Source organism: Oncorhynchus mykiss, chromosome 24 (assembly GCF_013265735.2).
Source record: "Oncorhynchus mykiss isolate Arlee chromosome 24, USDA_OmykA_1.1, whole genome shotgun sequence".
NCBI classification, from domain to species: Eukaryota; Metazoa; Chordata; class Actinopteri; order Salmoniformes; family Salmonidae; genus Oncorhynchus; species Oncorhynchus mykiss.
This window is the reverse complement of record NC_048588.1, coordinates 4,405,001-4,424,158: the sequence shown is the minus strand read 5'-3', so window position 1 is coordinate 4,424,158 and position 19,158 is coordinate 4,405,001. Positions and strand designations below refer to the sequence as shown.

At 48.0% G+C, this 19,158-nt stretch overlaps 1 protein-coding gene across 5 annotated transcripts in view; it reads left to right on the top strand.

Annotated features, from left to right (window-relative positions):
• Positions 1-19,158, top strand: part of LOC110503487 (Down syndrome cell adhesion molecule-like protein 1 homolog) — a 296,025-nt gene that overhangs the window by 213,719 nt on the left and 63,148 nt on the right. For 4 of the 5 annotated variants that reach the window (XM_036961298.1, XM_036961296.1, XM_036961297.1 and 1 more), the window contains exons 19-22: positions 11,342-11,488; positions 12,171-12,326; positions 15,893-16,032; positions 18,162-18,315. In XM_036961298.1, coding sequence (XP_036817193.1) covers positions 11,342-11,488; positions 12,171-12,326; positions 15,893-16,032; positions 18,162-18,315 — 597 coding nt within the window. Of the gene's footprint in view, positions 1-11,341; positions 11,489-12,170; positions 12,327-15,892; positions 16,033-18,161; positions 18,316-18,660; positions 18,747-19,158 lie in introns of those variants that run through there. The other variant, XM_036961299.1, reaches the window with a different exon arrangement.

Below are 19,158 nucleotides of genomic sequence, written 5' to 3'. Positions count from 1 at the left end.
TCTGCCGCACTCCCCCATCTCTCTCGCTCTCTGTCTCACTCTCTCACTCCCCCATCTCTCTCTCTCTCTCTGCCGCTCTCTCTGTCTCACTCCCCATCTCACTCTCGCTCTCTGTCTCACTCTCTCACTCCCCCATCTCTCTCTCTCTCTCTGTCTCACTCCCCCATCTCTCTCTCTGTCTCACTCCCCCATCTCACTCTCGCTCTCTGTCTCACTCTCTCACTCCCCCATCTCTCTCTCTCTCTCTATCACGCTCTCTCTCTGTCTCACTCCCCCATCTCTCTCTCTACAGCGCTCTCTCTCTGTCTCACTCCCCATCTCTCTCTCTCTGTCGCTCTCTCTCTCTGTCTCACTCCCCCATCTCTCTCTCTCTGCCGCGCTCTCTCTCTGTCTCACTTCCCCATCTCTCTCTCTCTGCTGCGCTCTCCCTGTCTCACTCCCCCATCTCTCTCTCTCTCTCTCTCTCTCTCTCTCTCTCTCTCTCTCTCTCTCTCTCTCTCTCTCTCTCTCTGTCTCACTCCCCCATCTCTCTCTCTCTGCTGCGCTCTCCCTGTCTCACTCCCCCATCTCTCTCTCTCTCTGCTGCACTCTCTCTCTGTCTCACTCCCCCATCTCTCTCTCTGCCGCGCTCTCTCTCTGTCTCACTCCCCATCTCACTCTCGCTCTCTGTCTCACTCTCTCACTCCCCCATCTCTCTCTCTCTCTGTCTCACTCCCCCATCTCTCTCTCTCTGTCTCACTCCCCCATCTCACTCTCGCTCTCTGTCTCACTCTCTCACTCCCCCATCTCTCTCTCTCTCTGTCTCACTCCCCCATATCTCTCTCTCTCTCTCTCTCTCTCTCTCTCTCTCTCTCTCTCTCTCTCTCTCTCTCTCTCTGTCTCACTCCCCCATCTCTCTCTCTCTCTGCTGCACTCTCTCTCTGTCTCACTCCCCCATCTCTCTCTCTGTCACGCTCTCTCTCTGCCGCACTCCCCCATCTCTCTCGCTCTCTGTCTCACTCCCCCATCTCTCTCTCTCTCTCTGCCGCTCTCTCTGTCTCACTCCCCATCTCACTCTCGCTCTCTGTCTCACTCTCTCACTCCCCCATCTCTCTCTCTCTCTCTGTCTCACTCCCCCATCTCTCTCTCTGTCTCACTCCCCCATCTCACTCTCGCTCTCTGTCTCACTCTCTCACTCCCCCATCTCTCTCTCTCTCTCTATCACGCTCTCTCTCTGTCTCACTCCCCCATCTCTCTCTCTCTACAGCGCTCTCTCTCTGTCTCACTCCCCATCTCTCTCTCTCTGCCGCTCTCTCTCTCTGTCTCACTCCCCCATCTCTCTCTCTCTGCCGCGCTCTCTCTCTGTCTCACTTCCCCATCTCTCTCTCTCTGCTGCGCTCTCCCTGTCTCACTCCCCCATCTCTCTCTCTCTCTCTCTCTCTCTCTCTCTCTCTCTCTCTCTCTCTCTCTCTCTCTCTCTCTCTCTCTATGTCTCACTCCCCCATCTCTCTCTCTCTGCTGCGCTCTCCCTGTCTCACTCCCCCATCTCTCTCTCTCTCTGCTGCACTCTCTATCTGTCTCACTCCCCCATCTCTCTCTCTGCCGCGCTCTCTCTCTGTCTCACTCCCCATCTCACTCTCGCTCTCTGTCTCACTCTCTCACTCCCCCATCTCTCTCTCTCTCTGTCTCACTCCCCCATCTCTCTCTCTCTGTCTCACTCCCCCATCTCACTCTCGCTCTCTGTCTCACTCTCTCACTCCCCCATCTCTCTCTCTCTCTGTCTCACTCCCCCATCTCTCTCTCTCTGTCGCACTCCCCCATCTCTCTCTCTCTGCAGCGCTCTCTCTCTGTCTCACTTCCCCATCTTTCTCTCTCTGCCGCGCTCTCTCTCTGTCTCACTTCCCCATCTCTCTCTCTGCCGCGCTCTCTCTCTGTCTCACTCCCCCATCTCTCTCTCTCTGCAGCGCTCTCTCTCTGTCTCACTCCCCCATCTCTCTCTCTGCCGCGCTCTCTCTCTGTCTCACTCCCCCATCTCTCTCTCTCTGCCGCTCTCTCTCTCTGTCTCACTTCCCCATCTTTCTCTCTCTCTCTCTGCCGCGCTCTCTCTCTCTCACTTCCCCATCTCTCTCTCTCACTCTCTATCTCTCTATTGCGCTCTCTCTCTCTCTGTCTCACTTCCCCATCTCTCTCTGTCACGCTCTCGCTCCCCCCCATCTCTCTCACTCCCCCATCTCTCTCTCTCCCCCATCCCTCTCCCTCTCTGTGTCTGGTTGATCTCTAGATGGGCGTCTCTCCAACTCTCTCCTGTGTATTCCTCCTCTATCTCTTAATGTTTCTCTCTTGCTATGAAATATGAAAACATACACATACACACACACACACACACACACACACACACACACACACACACACACACACACACACACAGTTGGCTGAAGCCCCATTGGTCCAGAGCATTGCTCTTCCCAGTGGCTGTCTCCGTGGTGACAGTGATATTGATGTCCATTATGATAATAGTGATAACAACAAGAATACTAAAAATAATTCAAATTAGCTTGTCTCTCTCTTTCTTTTTGCTTCCTGCCGTAATTATCCACAGCTGATCGCATTGTCTCCCTGCTCCCTCTTTTCATCTTTTTCCCTTCCCTCGCTCCCTCTTTCAACTCCCTTCCTCTCCTCCTATGCCCGCATACCCTGCTCTCCTCCTCCCCTATCTCTCTCTGTCTCTCTCTCTCTCTCTCCCTCTCTCTCTCTCTCTCTCTCTCTCTCTCTCTCTCTCTCTCTCTCTCTCTCTCTCTCTCGCTCTCTCTCTCTCTCTCTCTCTCTCTCTCTCTCTCTCTCTCTCTCTCTCTCTCTCTCTCTCTCTCAATTCAATTCAATTCAATTCAATTCAAGGGCTTTATTGGCATGGGAAACATGTGTTAACATTGCCAAAGCAAGTGAGGTAGACAACGTACAAAGTGAATATATAAAGTGAAAAACAACTAAAATTAACAGTAAACATTACACATACAGAGGTTTCAAAACAGTAAAGACATTACAAATGTCATATTATATATATATACAGTGTTTTAACAATGTACAAATGGTTAAAGGACACAAGATAAAATAAATAAGCATAAATATGGGTTGTATTTACAATGGTGTGTGTTCTTCACTGGTTGCCCTTTTCTCGTGGCAACAGGTCACAAATCTTGCTGCTGTGATGGCACACTGTGGAATTTCACCCAGTAGATATGGGAGTTTTTCAAAATTGGATTTGTTTTCGAATTCTTTGTGGATCTGTGTAATCTGAGGGAAATATGTCTCTCTAATATGGTCATACATTGGGCAGGAGGTTAGGAAGTGCAGCTCAGTTTCCACCTAATTTTGTGGGCAGTGAGCACATAGCCTGTCTTCTCTTGAGAGCCATGTCTGCCTACGGCGGCCTTTCTCAATAGCAAGGCTATGCTCACTGAGTCTGTACATAGTCAAAGCTTTCCTTAATTTTGGGTCAGTCACAGTGGTCAGGTATTCTGCCGCTGTGTACTCTCTGTGTAGGGCCAAATAGCATTCTAGTTTGCTCTGTTTTTTTGCTAATTCTTTCCAATGTGTTAAGTAATTATCTTTTTGTTTTCTCATGATTTGGTTGAGTCTAATTGTGCTGTTGTCCTGGGGCTCTGTAGGGTGTGTTTGTGTTTGTGAACAGAGCCCCAGGACCAGCTTGCTTAGGGGACTCTTCTCCAGGTTCATCTCTCTGTAGGTGATGGCTTTGTTATGGAAGGTTTGTGAATCGCTTCCTTTTAGGTGGTTGTAGAATTTAACGGCTCTTTTCTGGATTTTGATAATTAGTGGGTATCGGCCTAATTCTGCTCTGCATGCATTATTTGGTGTTCTACGTTGTACACGGAGGATATTTTTGCAGAATTCTGCGTGCAGAGTCTCAATTTGGTGTTTGTCCCATTTTGTGAAGTCTTGGTTGGTGAGCGGACCCCAGACCTCACAACCATAAAGGGCAATGGGCTCTATGACTGATTCAAGTATTTTTAGCCAAATCCTAATTGGTATGTTGAAATTTATGTTTCTTTTGATGGCATAGAATGCCCTTCTTGCCTTGTCTCTTAGATCGTTCACAGCTTTGTGGAAGTTACCTGTGGCGCTGATGTTTAGGCCAAGGTATGTATAGTTTTTTGTGTGCTCTAGGGCAACAGTGTCTAGATGGAATTTGTATTTGTGGTCCTGGTGACTGGACCTTTTTTGGAACACCATTATTTTGGTCTGAGATTTACTGTCAGGGCCCAGGTCTGACAGAATCTGTGCATAAGATCTAGGTGCTGCTGTAGGCCCTCCTTGGTTGGTGACAGAAGCACCAGATCATCGGCAAACAGCAGACATTTGACTTCGGATTCTAGCAGGGGGAGGCCGGGTGCTGCAGACTTTTCTAGTGCCCGCGCCAATTCATTGATATATATGTTGAAAAGGGTGGGGCTTAAGCTGCATCCCTGTCTAACCCCACGACCCTGTGTGAAGAAATGTGTGTGTTTTTTGCCAATTTTAACCGCACACTTGTTGTTTGTGTACATGGATTTTATAATGTCGTATGTTTTACCCCCAACACCACTTTCCATCAGTTTGTATAGCAGACCCTCATGCCAGATTGAGTCAATGGCTTTTTTGAAATCAACAAAGCATGAGAAGACTTTGCCTTTGTTTTGGTTTGTTTGGTTGTCAATTAGGGTGTGCAGGGTGAATACATGGTCTGTTGTACGGTAATTTGGTAAAAAGCCAATTTGACATTTGCTCAGTACATTGTTTTCATTGAGGAAATGTACGAGTCTGCTGTTAATAATAATGCAGAGGATTTTCCCAAGGTTACTGTTGACACATATTCCACGGTAGTTATTGGGGTCAAATTTGTCTCCACTTTTGTGGATTGGGGTGATCAGTCCTTGGTTCCAAATATTGGGGAAGATGCCAGAGCTAAGTATGATGTTAAAGAGTTTTAGTATAGCCAATTGGAATTTGTTGTCTGTATATTTGATCATTTCATTGAGGATACCATCAACACCACAGGCCTTTTTGGGTTGGAGGGTTTTTATTTTGTCCTGTAACTCATTCAATGTAATTGGAGAATCCAGTGGGTTCTGGTAGTCTTTAATAGTTGATTCTAAGATCTGCATTTGATCATGTATATGTTTTTGCTCTTTATTCTTTGTTATAGAGCCAAAAAGATTGGAGAAGTGGTTTACCCATACATCTCCATTTTGGATAGATAATTCTTCGTGTTGTTGTTTGTTTAGTGTTTTCCAATTTTCCCAGAAGTGGTTAGAGTCTATGGATTCTTCAATTGCATTGAGCTGATTTCTGACATGCTGTTCCTTCTTTTTCCGTAGTGTATTTCTGTATTGTTTTAGTGATTCACCATAGTGAAGGCGTGGACTCAGGTTTTCCGGGTCTCTATGTTTTTGGTTGGACAGGTTTCTCAATTTCTTTCTTAGATTTTTGCATTCTTCATCAAACCATTTGTCATTATTGTTAATTTTCTTCGGTTTTCTATTTGAGATTTTTAGATTTGATAGGGAAGCTGAGAGGTCAAATATACTGTTAAGATTTTCTACTGCCAAGTTTACACCTTCACTATTACAGTGGAACGTTTTACCCAGGAAATTGTCTAAAAGGGATTGAATTTGTTGTTGCCTAATTGTTTTTTGGTAGGTTTCCAAACTGCATTCCTTCCATCTATAGCATTTCTTAATGTTACTCAGTTCCTTTGGCTTTGATGCCTCATGATTGAGTATTGCTCTGTTTAAGATTTTGCTGTGGTCTGATAGGGGTGTCAGTGGGCTGACTGTGAACGCTCTGAGAGACTCTGGGTTGAGGTCAGTGATAAAGTAGTCTACAGTACTACTGCCAAGAGATGAGCTATAGGTGTACCTACCATAGGAGTCCCCTCGAAGCCTACCGTTGACTATGTACATACCCAGCGTGCGACAGAGCTGCAGGAGTTGTGACCCGTTTTTGTTGGTTATGTTGTCATAGTTGTGCCTAGGGGGGCATATGTGGGAGGGAATGCTGTCACCTCCAGGCAGGTGTTTGTCCCCCTGTGTGCTGAGGGTGTCAGGTTCTTGTCCGGTTCTGGCATTTAGGTCGCCACAGACTAGTACATGTCCCTGGGCCTGGAAATGATTGATTTCCCCCTCCAGGATGGATAAGCTGTCTTCATTAAAATATGGGGATTCTAGTGGGGGGATATAGGTAGCACACAGGAGGACATTTTTCTCTGTTAGGATAATTTCCTTTTGAATTTCTAGCCAAATGTAGAATGTTCCTGTTTTGATTAATTTAATGGAGTGAGTTAGGTCTGCTCTATACCAAATTAGCATAGCCCCTGAGTCCCTGAGTTTCACACCTGGTAGTTTGGTGGATGGGACTACCAGCTCTCTGTAACCTAGAGGGCAACCAGTGGGTCCGTCTCCTCTATACCAGGTTTCTTGCAGGATGACAATGTCTGTATTGCCGATTTCTTTGGTGAAGTCCGGGTTTCTGCTCTTTAGGCCAAAGGCAGATGACCTCAGGCCTTGGATATTCCAGGATAATATAGTGAAGGCTTTTTGTTCCATAGAGTGTCCAATGTTGTTGGTCGTGGTTTGGCCTCAGGCCAGTAAGTGTGAGCAGAGCCTGCTGAGCATCTGGTACATGCCATTGGCTTGGGCGAGTGTGAGAGTGGGGGTTGGGACTGTTTGCTCGCTCACTACCTGGGCGTATGTGTGGCTTCCATGTTGAGGCCCTCTTTGCGGGGGTGGGGTGCATGGGGTGGGCAGGAGTGGCATAGGTCTGATCTGAGGGGGCCTAAATGGGGTGTGGGCATGGTTGACGTGGGGGGGTGTTGATTGGTTGGGGTGGGGGTGTGGATGTGTCTGGGTGTACTGTGGTCTGGATGTAATTCCTCTTGGCGTGGGTCCTCTATGTGTAGGTCCAGGGGGGGGTCCTGCAGATCTGGGAGGGTGTCTCGCTGGTCTGGGTGGGGTGTCTATTGATCTGTTGCTCCTGTGTGAAGTGTTGGGGATACGTTTGAGAGGGATGTCCTTTAGAGTTCGGGCAAAGGTGGGCACTGCTGCCTTGTACAGGTGGACCTGGTCATAGAGGCTGTTCAAGTCCAGGGTGGAGTGGTGGGCCAGGAAAACGTTTGGTTTTGAGGCACAGTCACGGGAAATACTTGCGTTTACCCGCTGTATTGTGGCAGGGTGGAAGTCTTTTCGTGGTAGCAGGGTGGAGATAACCACTTGTGCGTTGGGGAAAGTAGAAGAAGCCTTTTCAATCACTCCCTTCAGTGCTGTGGCCACTCTTTCCTGCTGTGCTCTCAGGTCGTTTGTGCCTGTGTGTATTATTATGTGGCTGGGTGAGCCTAGTTTGGCCTCAGACAGAAGGTCTAGGGCGCGCTGGGTGTTTGCACACCAGAGTTTAGACACACTGTGTTTGGGAAAAAGTTTTTTTTCTTCTATATATTTCCCATTTGAGTCCATAAGTAGTACAATCTGTGTCTTGTGTTTGTCCTCAGTGGGTGTGGGGGGGTTGTCAGAAGGGCCATCAGGGTGGCTGACAGGGGGGGGTGCTCAGAGGGGGTGAGAGCCTCTGGGCTTGGGGTTCTTCATTTGTCTGTTCTGCTGTGATGTCGACTCTATGGTCAGGGTCTGGTGTGGACTGTTCTGCTGTGGTGTCGACTCTATGGTCAGGGTCTGGTGTGGACTGTTCTGCTGTGGTGTCGAGACTTTTGTTGGGTGCTGAGGTGGGCTGTTCTGCTGGCTTCTCTGTGGGGGTGGCCACCTCTCTAGTGGGTTGTTCTCTGTCACACGCCGTCCCCCTCAACTTCTACTCCATCCCCCTCACCCTCTCCTCTATCCCCCTCAACCTCTCCTCCACCAGCTGTCTGATACTCTCCTCTAGTGCTCTGTTCTGCTCCTCTTTCTCCTGTTGTATTTGTCTCACCCCTGTCCAAAGTGCAGATATGTCTCTGTCCACCTCCAGCTCTCCGGGTCTGGTTAAGGGGCTGTTGTTGTGCTGGACTGTTGTCTGGGTCTGTGCTGACTGAAGTGTAATCACCTGCTGTTCCAGCTCCACCTGCCTTACCTCCAGCTGGGTGAATTTGTCCTTCATTTCAATGAGGGAGTGGTAATCTGTGCTGGGAGGTTGACTCTCCGCTGGGGGTTGCTCATCTGTGGGGTTACATAATGAAGAGGTCTGGTCTGACCCGCTCGGTGTGGGGGTATCTTTATCAAGGGAGAGCTTCTCCTGCTGGGCTAATTCTTTGATTAGGTGAAAGTCCAGCTGAAACTGTTTGTGGTTACTCTGTACCATTACTGTTCCGGATTTATAGATATTTATATTACTTGACTCAGAGTCCTCGTTATCAAGTATTCTGAGTTTCCAGAATTCAGTCCTTATAAAGTAATGTTGTGTATTTTTCTTCTTAGCTTTTGGAAATAAAATATAGTTTCAGACTAAACATTACTCACTCAGTTCCAGGTTGGATGGTGTTTTCAGGTTTCTGTTGTTTTCCAGAGAATTTGCTGTATAAGGTAATAAATCCTTGGTAGTTGTGAACTTTCCAGGTGATTCCGTAATTCCGTCCAAAATCAGGTTGTAGGTTTTAAGTTTTGATTTGAAGTAGGGGTTATGTTGTAGAGGGTAGAATCCAGTATGTGTTCCTGACAAAAAAATCAAAGTTTATCTAACTCCTAATCTATCTTTTTTAAAGAAAATGCTGAAAAATGCAGGAGCTCTGATCCTGACCTCTGCTCTGCTCTGCTCTGCACTCTCTCTCTCTCTCTCTCTCGCTCCAAAAGACACCTTTCATTTGTCTCTCTGCCACGACTCCCTCTCAAGCTGCCTCACATCTCTCTCTCCCACCCACTCTTTCACTCCATTCTCTCCTCCCCTCTTGTCTGTTTCCATGTTCTCCTGTTTCTACTCTATTCTACTCTCGTATCAACCCCCCCCCCCCTTACCCTCTCCCCTCCTTCCCCTTTGTGTGTATTGTATTCAAGGTGAGTGGTAAGGAGTAGGTTATGATTGTGTCAGGCCCTGGATCGTTAACGTCTTGCTGGCTGTTGGAGTTCAGTCCACTGGGGGTTGAGAGCGGAGATGGACCCTCAGACCTGATAACACAAACCTCTCATGTCTCCTCTCCCTCCCTCTCTCCCTTCCTAACCCCATTTCCTCCTCCGCCACTCCCTCTCTCCCCACACCAGCTGCGGCTTCCCTATCGTTGCAGGCCAACTCTCCCTCTTTCATTTCTCTCCCTCTCTCTCTCTCTCTCTCTCTCTCTCTCTCTCTCTCTCTCTCTCTCTCTCGCTCTCTCTCTCTTTCCGTTCAGTCGGCCTTCACCCACGCGTCCTGTTCCCCTCTTTCTCTCACAAGTCCAGATCTGTTCATCCTCAATGGTGGCGTTGTTCGCCTAGTGAAAGCCCGTTGGTCAGTGAGCCAAGGGCAGCTGATAGATAGAAGGGGCACCTGGGAGAAGTGAGACAGAGGAGCCGTTTTACGCCAACATCTCCACATCAGAGAGGACATTTATTTATTTAGAGTCATCCCTCACGTCTGATGTCAGGTTAGACATTTAGGCTCATTGAGGGTTTGAGTTGTGTTTTTACATGTCTTGGGTTTTACTACTCAGTGTTTTAAGGATCGTAAACTTCCCGGGGGGGGGGGGGGGGGGGGTGGCGGGGGGGGCGATTTCCTAGACACAGACTAAGCCTAGTCCTATTTTAAAAAGCGCTGTCATTTGGGATTCTTCATTAAGCTTGCTGTTAACCTTTCTGATCTCCCCATCCCGGATCCGGGTTCGTGAATACAGACTCAAGCTCATTACCATAACGCAACGTTAACTATTCATGAAAATCGCAAATGAAATGAAATAAATATGCTAGCTCTCAAGCTTAGCCTTTTGTTAACAACACTGTCATCTCATATTTTCAAAATATGCTTCTCAACCATTGCAAAACAAGCATTTGTGTAACAGTATTGATGGCTAACGTAGCATTTAGCATTAGCATTCAGCTGGCAACATTTACACAAAAAAACAGAAAAGCATTCAAAAAAATCATTTACCTTTGAAGAACTTCAGATGTTTTCAATGAGGAGACTCTCAGATAGCAAATGTTCAGTTTTTCCTGAAAGATTATTTGTTTAGGACAAATCGCTCCGTTTTCTGCGTCACGTTTAGCTATGAAAAAACCCCTGTATCCAGGATTGTGTAAATCTATCAGCAAGCTCATTAGCATAACACAACGTTAACTATTTATGAAAATCGCAAATGAAATGAAATAAATATGCCATCTCTCAAGCTTAGCCTTTTGTAAACAACACTGTCATCTCAGATTTTCAAAATATGCTTCTCAACCATAGGAAAACAATAATTTGTGTAAAAGTAGCTAGCTAGAGTTAGCATTTCGCGTTAGCATTTAGCGTTAGCATTAGCGTTAGCATCCAGCACGCAACATTAACAAAAACATAAAAGCCTTCAAATAAAATCATTTACCTTTGAAGAACTTCTGATGTTTTCAATGAGGATACTCTCAGTTAGATAGCAGATGCTCAGTTTTTCCAAAAAGATTCCTTGTGTATTAGAAATAGCTCCGTTTTATACATCACATTTGGCTACCAAAAAAAATCCATAAATTCAGTCCTCAAAACGCAAACTTTTTTCCAAATTAACTCCATAATATCGACTGAAAACATGGCAAACGTTGTTTAGAATCAATCATCAAGGTGTTTTTCACATATCTCTTCATTGATACATCGTTCTTGGACACATGCTTTCTCCCCTGAATCAAATGGTAAAGTAGAAGCAGCTGGCAATTGCGCACCGAATTCGACGCAGGACACCAGGCGGACACTTGGAAAATGTAGTCTCTTATGGTCAATCTTCCAATGATATGCCTACAAATACGTCACAATGCTGCTAAGACCTTGGGCGAACGACAGAAAGTGTAGGCTCATTCGTTGCGCAATCACAGCCATATAAGGAGAGAATGGAAAACAGAGCTTCAGAAATTCTGCTAATTCCTGGGTGATGCATCATCTTGGTTTCGCCTGTAGAATGAGTTCTGGGGCACTTACAGACAAAATCTTTGCAGATTCTGAAACTTCAGAGTGTTTTCTTTCCAAAACTGTCAAGAATATGCATAGTCGAGCATCTTTTCGTGACAAAATATCGCACTTAAAACGGGAACGTTTTTTATCCAAAAATGAAATAGCGCCCCTAGAGCTCTAACTGGTTAAGCCCAGGACTTGGCTATTGGAAATTGTCCCTAGCTGTCGTGTTTGACATGTAGTATTTTGATGGGTTCTGATAATAATCTCTTCCCCTCCCTCCCTTTTCCAGTGCCCAGCCAGCCGCCCCAGAACGTGCGGGCCATCTCGGTGACATCAGACGAGGCGGTAATCACGTGGGCAGAGCCCCCGCGTCTGACGCTGCACGGCGTGCTGAAGGGCTACCGGGTGGTCTTCTGGTCCCTCTTCCCCGACGGAGGTGGGTGCTGTGGGGGTCCGACATACCCTCTCCCGCACGCACGGGCACAAGGCCACACGCAGAGTAACTATCCCTGCTACGCCTTTCACATCTGACCTCTGGCCCCTCCACCATTAGTCCACGAGTCGACCTCAGGGTTTGACCTTTACCCTTTCAACCCTCAGCCCTGACCTCTGACCGCTACTGATACCTAGGCTGGTTTATGTGCCAGACCTTATTGACAGGTCTTCCTTGTAAAGAAAAAAATTATTTTCTGGTTAAATAAAACATTTGCTATTTAGTGAATCCCTAAAACCAACCCCAACCACCAGCCTGCCATCCCTACTACATATTTTCAAAGAAAATGCCAACGAAACCCTAAAATAGCTAATCATACCACGAACCTGAACCAACTCAAAGCAACTCCACATGCGGCGATACTGAATAAGGGCCATGCGCCGTGCTCAGTTACCCGTCTGTATCTTTGTGTGTGTGTTGGTGTGCTTGTGGTTCTGTTTGGAAAGCTAGTCATGAGGACTTGATCATGTCCTTTCCCAATTGTCCAACTCCTTCCTGCTCGTCCTCTTTCCTTTCCCTTGGCCTTTTGCCCAACCCTATACACTTTTCATTCTATTGCCCTCTTCCCCTCCATCTCTCTCTCCCTCTCTCTCTCCCTCCATCCCGCTACCTCTGTCTCTGTCAGAGTGGGGAGAGATGCAGAACATCACGACAACCCGGGAGCAGGTGGAGCTGAGAGGGCTGGAGAAGTTCACTAACTACAGTGTGCAGGTGCTGGCCTACACCCAGGCTGGGGACGGGGTCAGGAGCAATGTCCTGTACATCCAGACCCGTGAGGACCGTGAGTACACCCCCCCCCCCACACACACACACACACACACACACACCAACATACAGTGCATTCGGAAAGTGTTCAGACCTCTTGACTTTTCACAGGTTTTTAGAAATGTTTGCATATGTATTAAAGATGGATCATTGAAATACCTTATTTAAATAAGTATTCAGACCCTTTGCTATGAGACTCGAAATTGAGCGCAGGTGCATCCTGTTTCCATTGATCATCCTCGAGATATTTCGACAACTTGATTGGAGTCCACCTGTGGTAAATTCAATTGATTGGACATGATATGGAAAGGCACACACCTGTCTATATAAGGTCCCACAGTTGACAGTGCATGTCAGAGCAAAAACCAAGCCATGAGGTCGAAGGAATTATCCGTAGAGCTCTGAGACAGGATTGTGTCGAGGCACAGATCTGGGGAAGGGTACCAAAACATGTCTTCAGCATTGAATGTACCCAAAAACACAGTGGCCTACATCATTCTGAAATGGAAGAAGTTTGAAACCACCAAGACTCTTACTAGAGCTGGCCGCCTGGTCAAACCGAGCAATCGGGGGAGAACGGCCTTGGTCAGGGAGGTGACCAAGAACCACTCTGACAAATATCCAGAGGTCCTCTGTGGAGATGGGAGAACCATCCAGAAAGACAATTAGCTCTCCAGCACTCCACCATTCAGGACCATCCACCATTCAGGACTTTATGGTAGAGTGGCCAGACGGAAGCCACTCCTCAGTAAAATGCAAATGACAGCCCGCTTGGAGTGTGCCAAAAAGGCACCTAAAGGACTCAGACCATGAGAAACAACGGTCTCTGGTCTGATGAAACCAAGATGGAACTCTTTGGCCTGAATGCCAAGTGTTACATCTGGAGGAAACCTGGCACCATCCCTACGGTGAAGCATGGTGGTGGCAGCATCATGCTGTGGGGATGTTTTTCAGCGGCAGGGACTGGGAGACTAGTCAGGTTCAAGGGAAAGATGAACGGAGCAAAGTACAGAGAGATCTTTGATGAAAACCTGCTCCAGAGCACTCAGGACCTCAGGCTGGGGTGAAGGTTCACCTTACAACGGGACAACGACCCAAAGCACACAGCCAAGACAAGGCAGGAGTGGCTTCGGGACATTCTCTGAATGTCCTTGAGTGGACCGGACTTGAACCCGATCAAACATCTCTGGAGAGTCCTGAAAAAAAGCTGTGCAGCGACGCTCCCCATCCAACCTGACAGAGCTTGAGAGGATCTGCAGAGAATAATTGGAGAAACGCCCCAAATACAGGTGTTCCAAGTTTGTAGCATCATACCCAAGAAGACTCGATAATGCAATCGCTGCCGAAGGTGCTTTAACAAAGCACTGAGCAAAGGGTCTGAATACTTATGTAAATATAATATTTCAGTTTTATTTTTATATATATAAATATACATTTTCTAAAATAAAAAATAAAAACTGTGATTTTGGAGTACTGTGTGTAGATTGATGAGGAAAACAACTATTTTAGAATAAGGCTGTATTGTAACAAAATGTGGAAAAGGTCAAGGGGTCTGAATACTTTCCGAATGCACTGTACACACAGAGGCATGTAGGCACATGTGTTGAGGGTGTGGCCTAATGCTAGACAAGGTGTGGGAGCCAGGGTTAATGTGTGAGATGTGAGGGGGATGGATGGATGGATGGATGTCAGGTTTAGGAGGCTGAGGTTGCTGATTAAATGCCTCTTTGTGCTGTGATGTGCCATTACCAGCACTAATGAGAACTAAGCCAAAGGGTGTGTGTTTGGGGGTCCAAGGGTGTGTGTGTGTGTGTACATCTATGTGTGTGTGTGTGTGTGTGTGTGTGTGTGTGTGTGTGTGTGTGTGTGTGTGTGTGTGTGTGTGCGTGTGTGTGTGCGTGTGTGCGTGCGTGAGTGCGTGTGTGTGTGTGTGTGACCAGCTCAGCACCCAGCACAAGGAGAGAGATTAATTATTTGTGGTTTAGAGAGAATACATTTTGTGCTTACACTGGTGGGCTGTGGATTACGTCCGCCTCTCCTCTCCTCCCTGGGGCAAAACAGGGGTAGGGGCCGGGGTTTGGAGACGGAAGGAGGGACTGAAGAGAGGAGGGATTCCCAGAAGTCTTATTTCAGAGGTCTTTCTTCCATTCCTCTCTCTCTCTCTCTGCTCTCTCTATCTTTCTCTTACCCTCTGCTTTCTCTCTGTGTATGTGTTCTTCAGACTGCCTTCGGGTTTCTGTGTGTGTGTGTGTGTGTGTGTGTGTGTGTGTGTGTGTGTGTGTGTGTGTGTGTTAGTTCCTCCTCGTCTGATGTCGGTTGACAGTGTGTCCAGGGGCACCCTCTCCACATACGTCCAAGAGAATTCTCTCTTTTCAAGGACATTTCTAAGTGACCCCAAGCTTTTGAACGGTAGTGTATGTTCGTGTCACCCCACACCTCCCTCTCTCTCTCTCTCTCTCTCTCTCACCATCTCTCTCTCTGTCTCTCTCTCTGTCTCTCTCTCCCTCTCTCTGTCTCTCTCTCTCTCTGTCTCTCTCTCTCTGCCTCTCTCTCTCTCTCTCTCTCTCTCTCTCTCTCTCTGTCTCTCTCTCTCTCTCTCTCTCTCTCTGTCTCTCTGTCTCTCTCTCTCTCTCACCATCTCTCTCACCATCTCTCTCTCTCTCTCTCTCTCACACACTACCTCTCTCTCTCTCTCACACTATCTCTCTCTCTCTCTCTCACCATCTCTCTCTCTCTCTCTCTCTGTCTCTCACACACCATCTCTCTCTCTCTCACCATCTCTCTCTCTCTCTCTCACCATCTCTCTCTGTCTCTCACCATTTCTCTCTCTCACCATCTCTCTCTCTGTCTCTCACCATCTCTCTCTCTCTCTCTCGCTCTCTCCTGTCTCCTCTCCTCTCTTAGTCTTCTGAGCCTCTTCAAATGAGACCAGCAAAGCTGCAAACAGCCTGTACACTTTAACACCTCCCTAAGACTTGCTCTTTCCATGACAACCTGACCCGGTGAATCCAGGTGAAAGCCATGATCCCTTATCGATCTCCCTTGTTAAATCCACTTCAATCTGTGTAGATGAAGGGGAGGAGACAGGTTAAAGAAGGATTCTCAAACATTGAGACAATTGAGACATGGATTTTGTATGTGTGCCATTCAGACGGTGAATGGGCAAGACAAAAGATTGAAGTGCCTTTAAACGGGGTTACTGCTGGGTTTTTCACACTCAACAGTTTCCCGTGTCTACCAAGAATGGTCCACCCCCCAAAGGACATCCAGACAACTTGACACAGCTGTGGGAAGCATTGGAGTCAACATGGGCCAGCATCCCTGTGGAACACTTTCAACACCTTGTAGAGTCCATGGCTGTTCTGAGGGCAAAAAGGGGGATGCAACTCAATATTAGGAATGTTTAGCAAACATTCAATTTTGTTTTACAATAAATGGAATATTCTACTTCACACCTTGAAGGAGCATGCAGTTACAATATTGTTCTTGATGACGATGTCCAGATGACACAGTCCTTTATGTCTCTCGTGTCCTATCCTCTCTGTAATGGTCTCTCTCTCCTCCTCTATCTCTGTCACTCAGACCCTGGCCCCCCGGCTGGCATCAAAGCTGTGCCCTCTTCCACCAGCAGTGTGGTGGTTTCCTGGCTACCCCCGCACAAGCCCAATGGAATCATCCGCAAGTACACCATCTACTGCTCCAGCCCCGGATCAGGCCAACCGGTGAGTTGAGAGAGGGGTTGGATGAAGTCAATGGTGTTTTGTCCTCACTCACTTAGAGGATCCCTTGGCATGGATTATAATACAGTATCCTCTGAATGTGTTTGTGTCTGTCTGTCTGTGAGTATTTTTGTGTGTGTGTGTGTGTTCGTGCGTTCATGTGTGTGCGCGTGCGTTCATGTGTGTGCGCGTGCGTTCATGTGTGTGTGTGTGTGTGTGTGTGTGTGTGCGTTCCTGTGTGTGTGTGTGCGTTCATGTGCATGCATGCATGTGGTTTGGTGCTGCAGTATCAGCAGGATGTGTGTGAAACATACCGCAGTGTGTGCGCGGGTAAGCTCACCCTTCTGCTTCATCTGCATATCTGTGTCTCATCACGTTGGCAGAACAACCTCAACTGTTCATCAACGAGGGCAGGAAACAAGCTGACAGCAAACACACACACTCACACTCACACTCACACTCTATCTCTGTCTCTCTCTCTCGCTCTCTCTCTCCCTCTCTCTCTTCTAGCAACACTGCGAGTCCTGAAATACATGCATAAAACACCTCTTCCAGCATATTCACACAGACATACACACACGTAACCGCACACACACAGATATTATGTGATCCTTTACACCAAATGAATGTACCCCATTCAGACATGCACATGGTCTCACTCTACTCCTCTCTTTCCCTCATTCACAAATCCCTCTATCTCTCTATCTCTCTCCTGGCCCCCCATGCCGTGTGAGGGATGATTACTTTGTAAATGAGTGCGACTGGAGAGAGAGATGAGGGGTTGGGTCAGACATGCCGCGCGGGGAGTACTTTTGTTCCTCGTTTCATTATCTCCCTCTATCGCTCCCCGGATCAGCGCTATCTCCGCGCCGGAGGGATATTTTAATATCCGTTACACCGTCACACACTCCTCCCTCCCCTCCCACCATCCATCCATCCTCCACCCTCCAGAAAAAAGCCCGAGAGGCAAAAAAAGAAAGAAGGAAAAGAGAGGAACAAGAGAGAGCACACAAGGAGGAAATAGAGATAGAGGGAGCGGGAGGACAGACGATGGGGAGATGGCGAGAGGAAAGGGGGCAGGGGAGACAAAGAGAGGGGAGGGAAGGGAGAAAGAGAGGGAACAGAGGGAAGAGAAGAAAGCTTCGATGAAGCCAGCCACCCCAGTAGATCTCCACAGGGCTGCGTTCAGGTGAGAAACAGTGAAAAACAACATGAATACGTGAATAAATGTGCCCAGAATAAACCATTTTGCACAACAACATACTGTGATACTGTATGAATATGGATATATGCTCTCTCTCTCTTTCTCTCTCTTTCTTTCTCTCTCTCTCTAGTCTGTGTAAAGATGAGCAGCACAGTGACAGGCTGGGCAGCTGGAGGGCCACAGACTCATTTGGTGTGGGGAGGGGGGGGGCACTTCTTGGGTGCTGGGGCACCTGGGGGGTGTATGATGGGCAAGGGGCGCGGAATGTGTGTGTCTGGACAGTGATGAGGATGTGTCTAGACAGCAGACACACGGCTGGCTTAAACACACTACAATTATACAGAGCCCTGGCATCCATCCCCAGGTCATATCTGCCACAGTGTGTGTGTGTGTGTGTGTGTGTGTGTGTGTGTGTGTGTGCTCTCCTCTGCTACTGCCTGCAGGAGATAGCCCTCATTAGACTGTCTGATTGTTAATGATATCTCTGGCTGTCTGATTGTTCTGTCCTCCGTTGTCTTCCTCCCTCGCTCTCGTCTAACCGCCTGCCCTCCCCGCGGTCTCCTCTTCACTTCCTTTACCCTCTCTCTCTCTCTCTTTTCCAGAGGGGGTCTTTGTGCCCCCCCATGCTCTCTTCACTCACCCATCAGTCCCCCATCCCTCCTCCCCATCAACTCTACACTCTATACACACTGTGGCATTTTGATGGCAGAAAAATAATGTAGCGTAGCATAGCTAATTCTATTATTGTCCACCATTGTTCTCATAGCGTGTGGAGCCTAGGGCCTGTATCCATCTCGGAGTAGGACATCTCAGAGTAGGAGCGCTGATCTAGGATCTGTCCATATAATCTTATTGATTAGGACTGTAAAGTTTAAAACAGATTCTAAATCAGCGCCGGAGTGGACACTGTGATGTTTTCTCCAACCAGGCCCCCAGTGAGTACGAGGCCAACCCCGAGCTGCTGTTCTACCGGGTCACCCACCTGAACCGCGGACAGCAGTACCTCATCTGGGCCGCTGCCGTCACCACCGCCGGACGGGGGAACATCAGCGACAAGGTCACTGTGGAGCCTGCTGGGAAGGGTGAGTCCTCCACGGGGCTGTCGGGGGGAAGGGGGCACGGGGATGGCGTTTAAGAGGGTTACGGGAGTTGGTTAACCTCATGGCTTTTTGTTCCCCCTCCATCACTCTATCGCAGATGTTTCCCTGGCTCTCCCCCTCTCACTGTGTTCATTCTCTTCTTTTCTCTCTTCCCTCTTCCCTTTCTTTTCCCCCTCTCTCCCTCTCTCCTTCTCCTCTCTCTATTCATCGCTCCTATTTCTCTCCATCTCCTCTCTCTCTCTCTCTCTCTCTCTCTCTCCCACTTTTTCTCTCTCCCCTCTCGCTCCTCTTTCTTGTCATGTCTGTCCATCCTCTCCTGATTGATAGGGTGTGTGCTGTCTGACAGAGGCCAGTGTTCTTAATGAGGATATGAGGAGCTAAGGGGGAACTGCTCAGATGAGCTAACCTGCCCTGGATGGGGGAGGGAGGGAGGGAGGGAGGGAGGGAGGGAGGTGACGGGGGCAGACCTGGTTAATACCCGGAGCAGCAGAGGGTCTGACTGGGCAAATGAGGAGGGCAGTATAATCAATGGCCTTTGGATTGAAGAGAGGGCGAGAGGGAGAGAGAATGAGTAAGGGAGTGCACACGCTCCTTTCTTCCTGCGACTGGCTCTTTCTCTTGTGTGTGTGGTGTGTGTGTGTGTGTGTGTGTGTGTGTGTGTGTGTGTGTGTGTGTGTGTGTGTGTGTGTGTGTGTGTGTGTGTGTTTGCATGTTTGCGTGCGTGCGGAAAGCCTGGGTGACTGGAGGGCTGATCTGGTCTCTCTCTCTGTGCCAGCTGATAAGCAGCAGTAGTAAAAGGCTGTGTGCTCCAGGCTGGCCCACTCA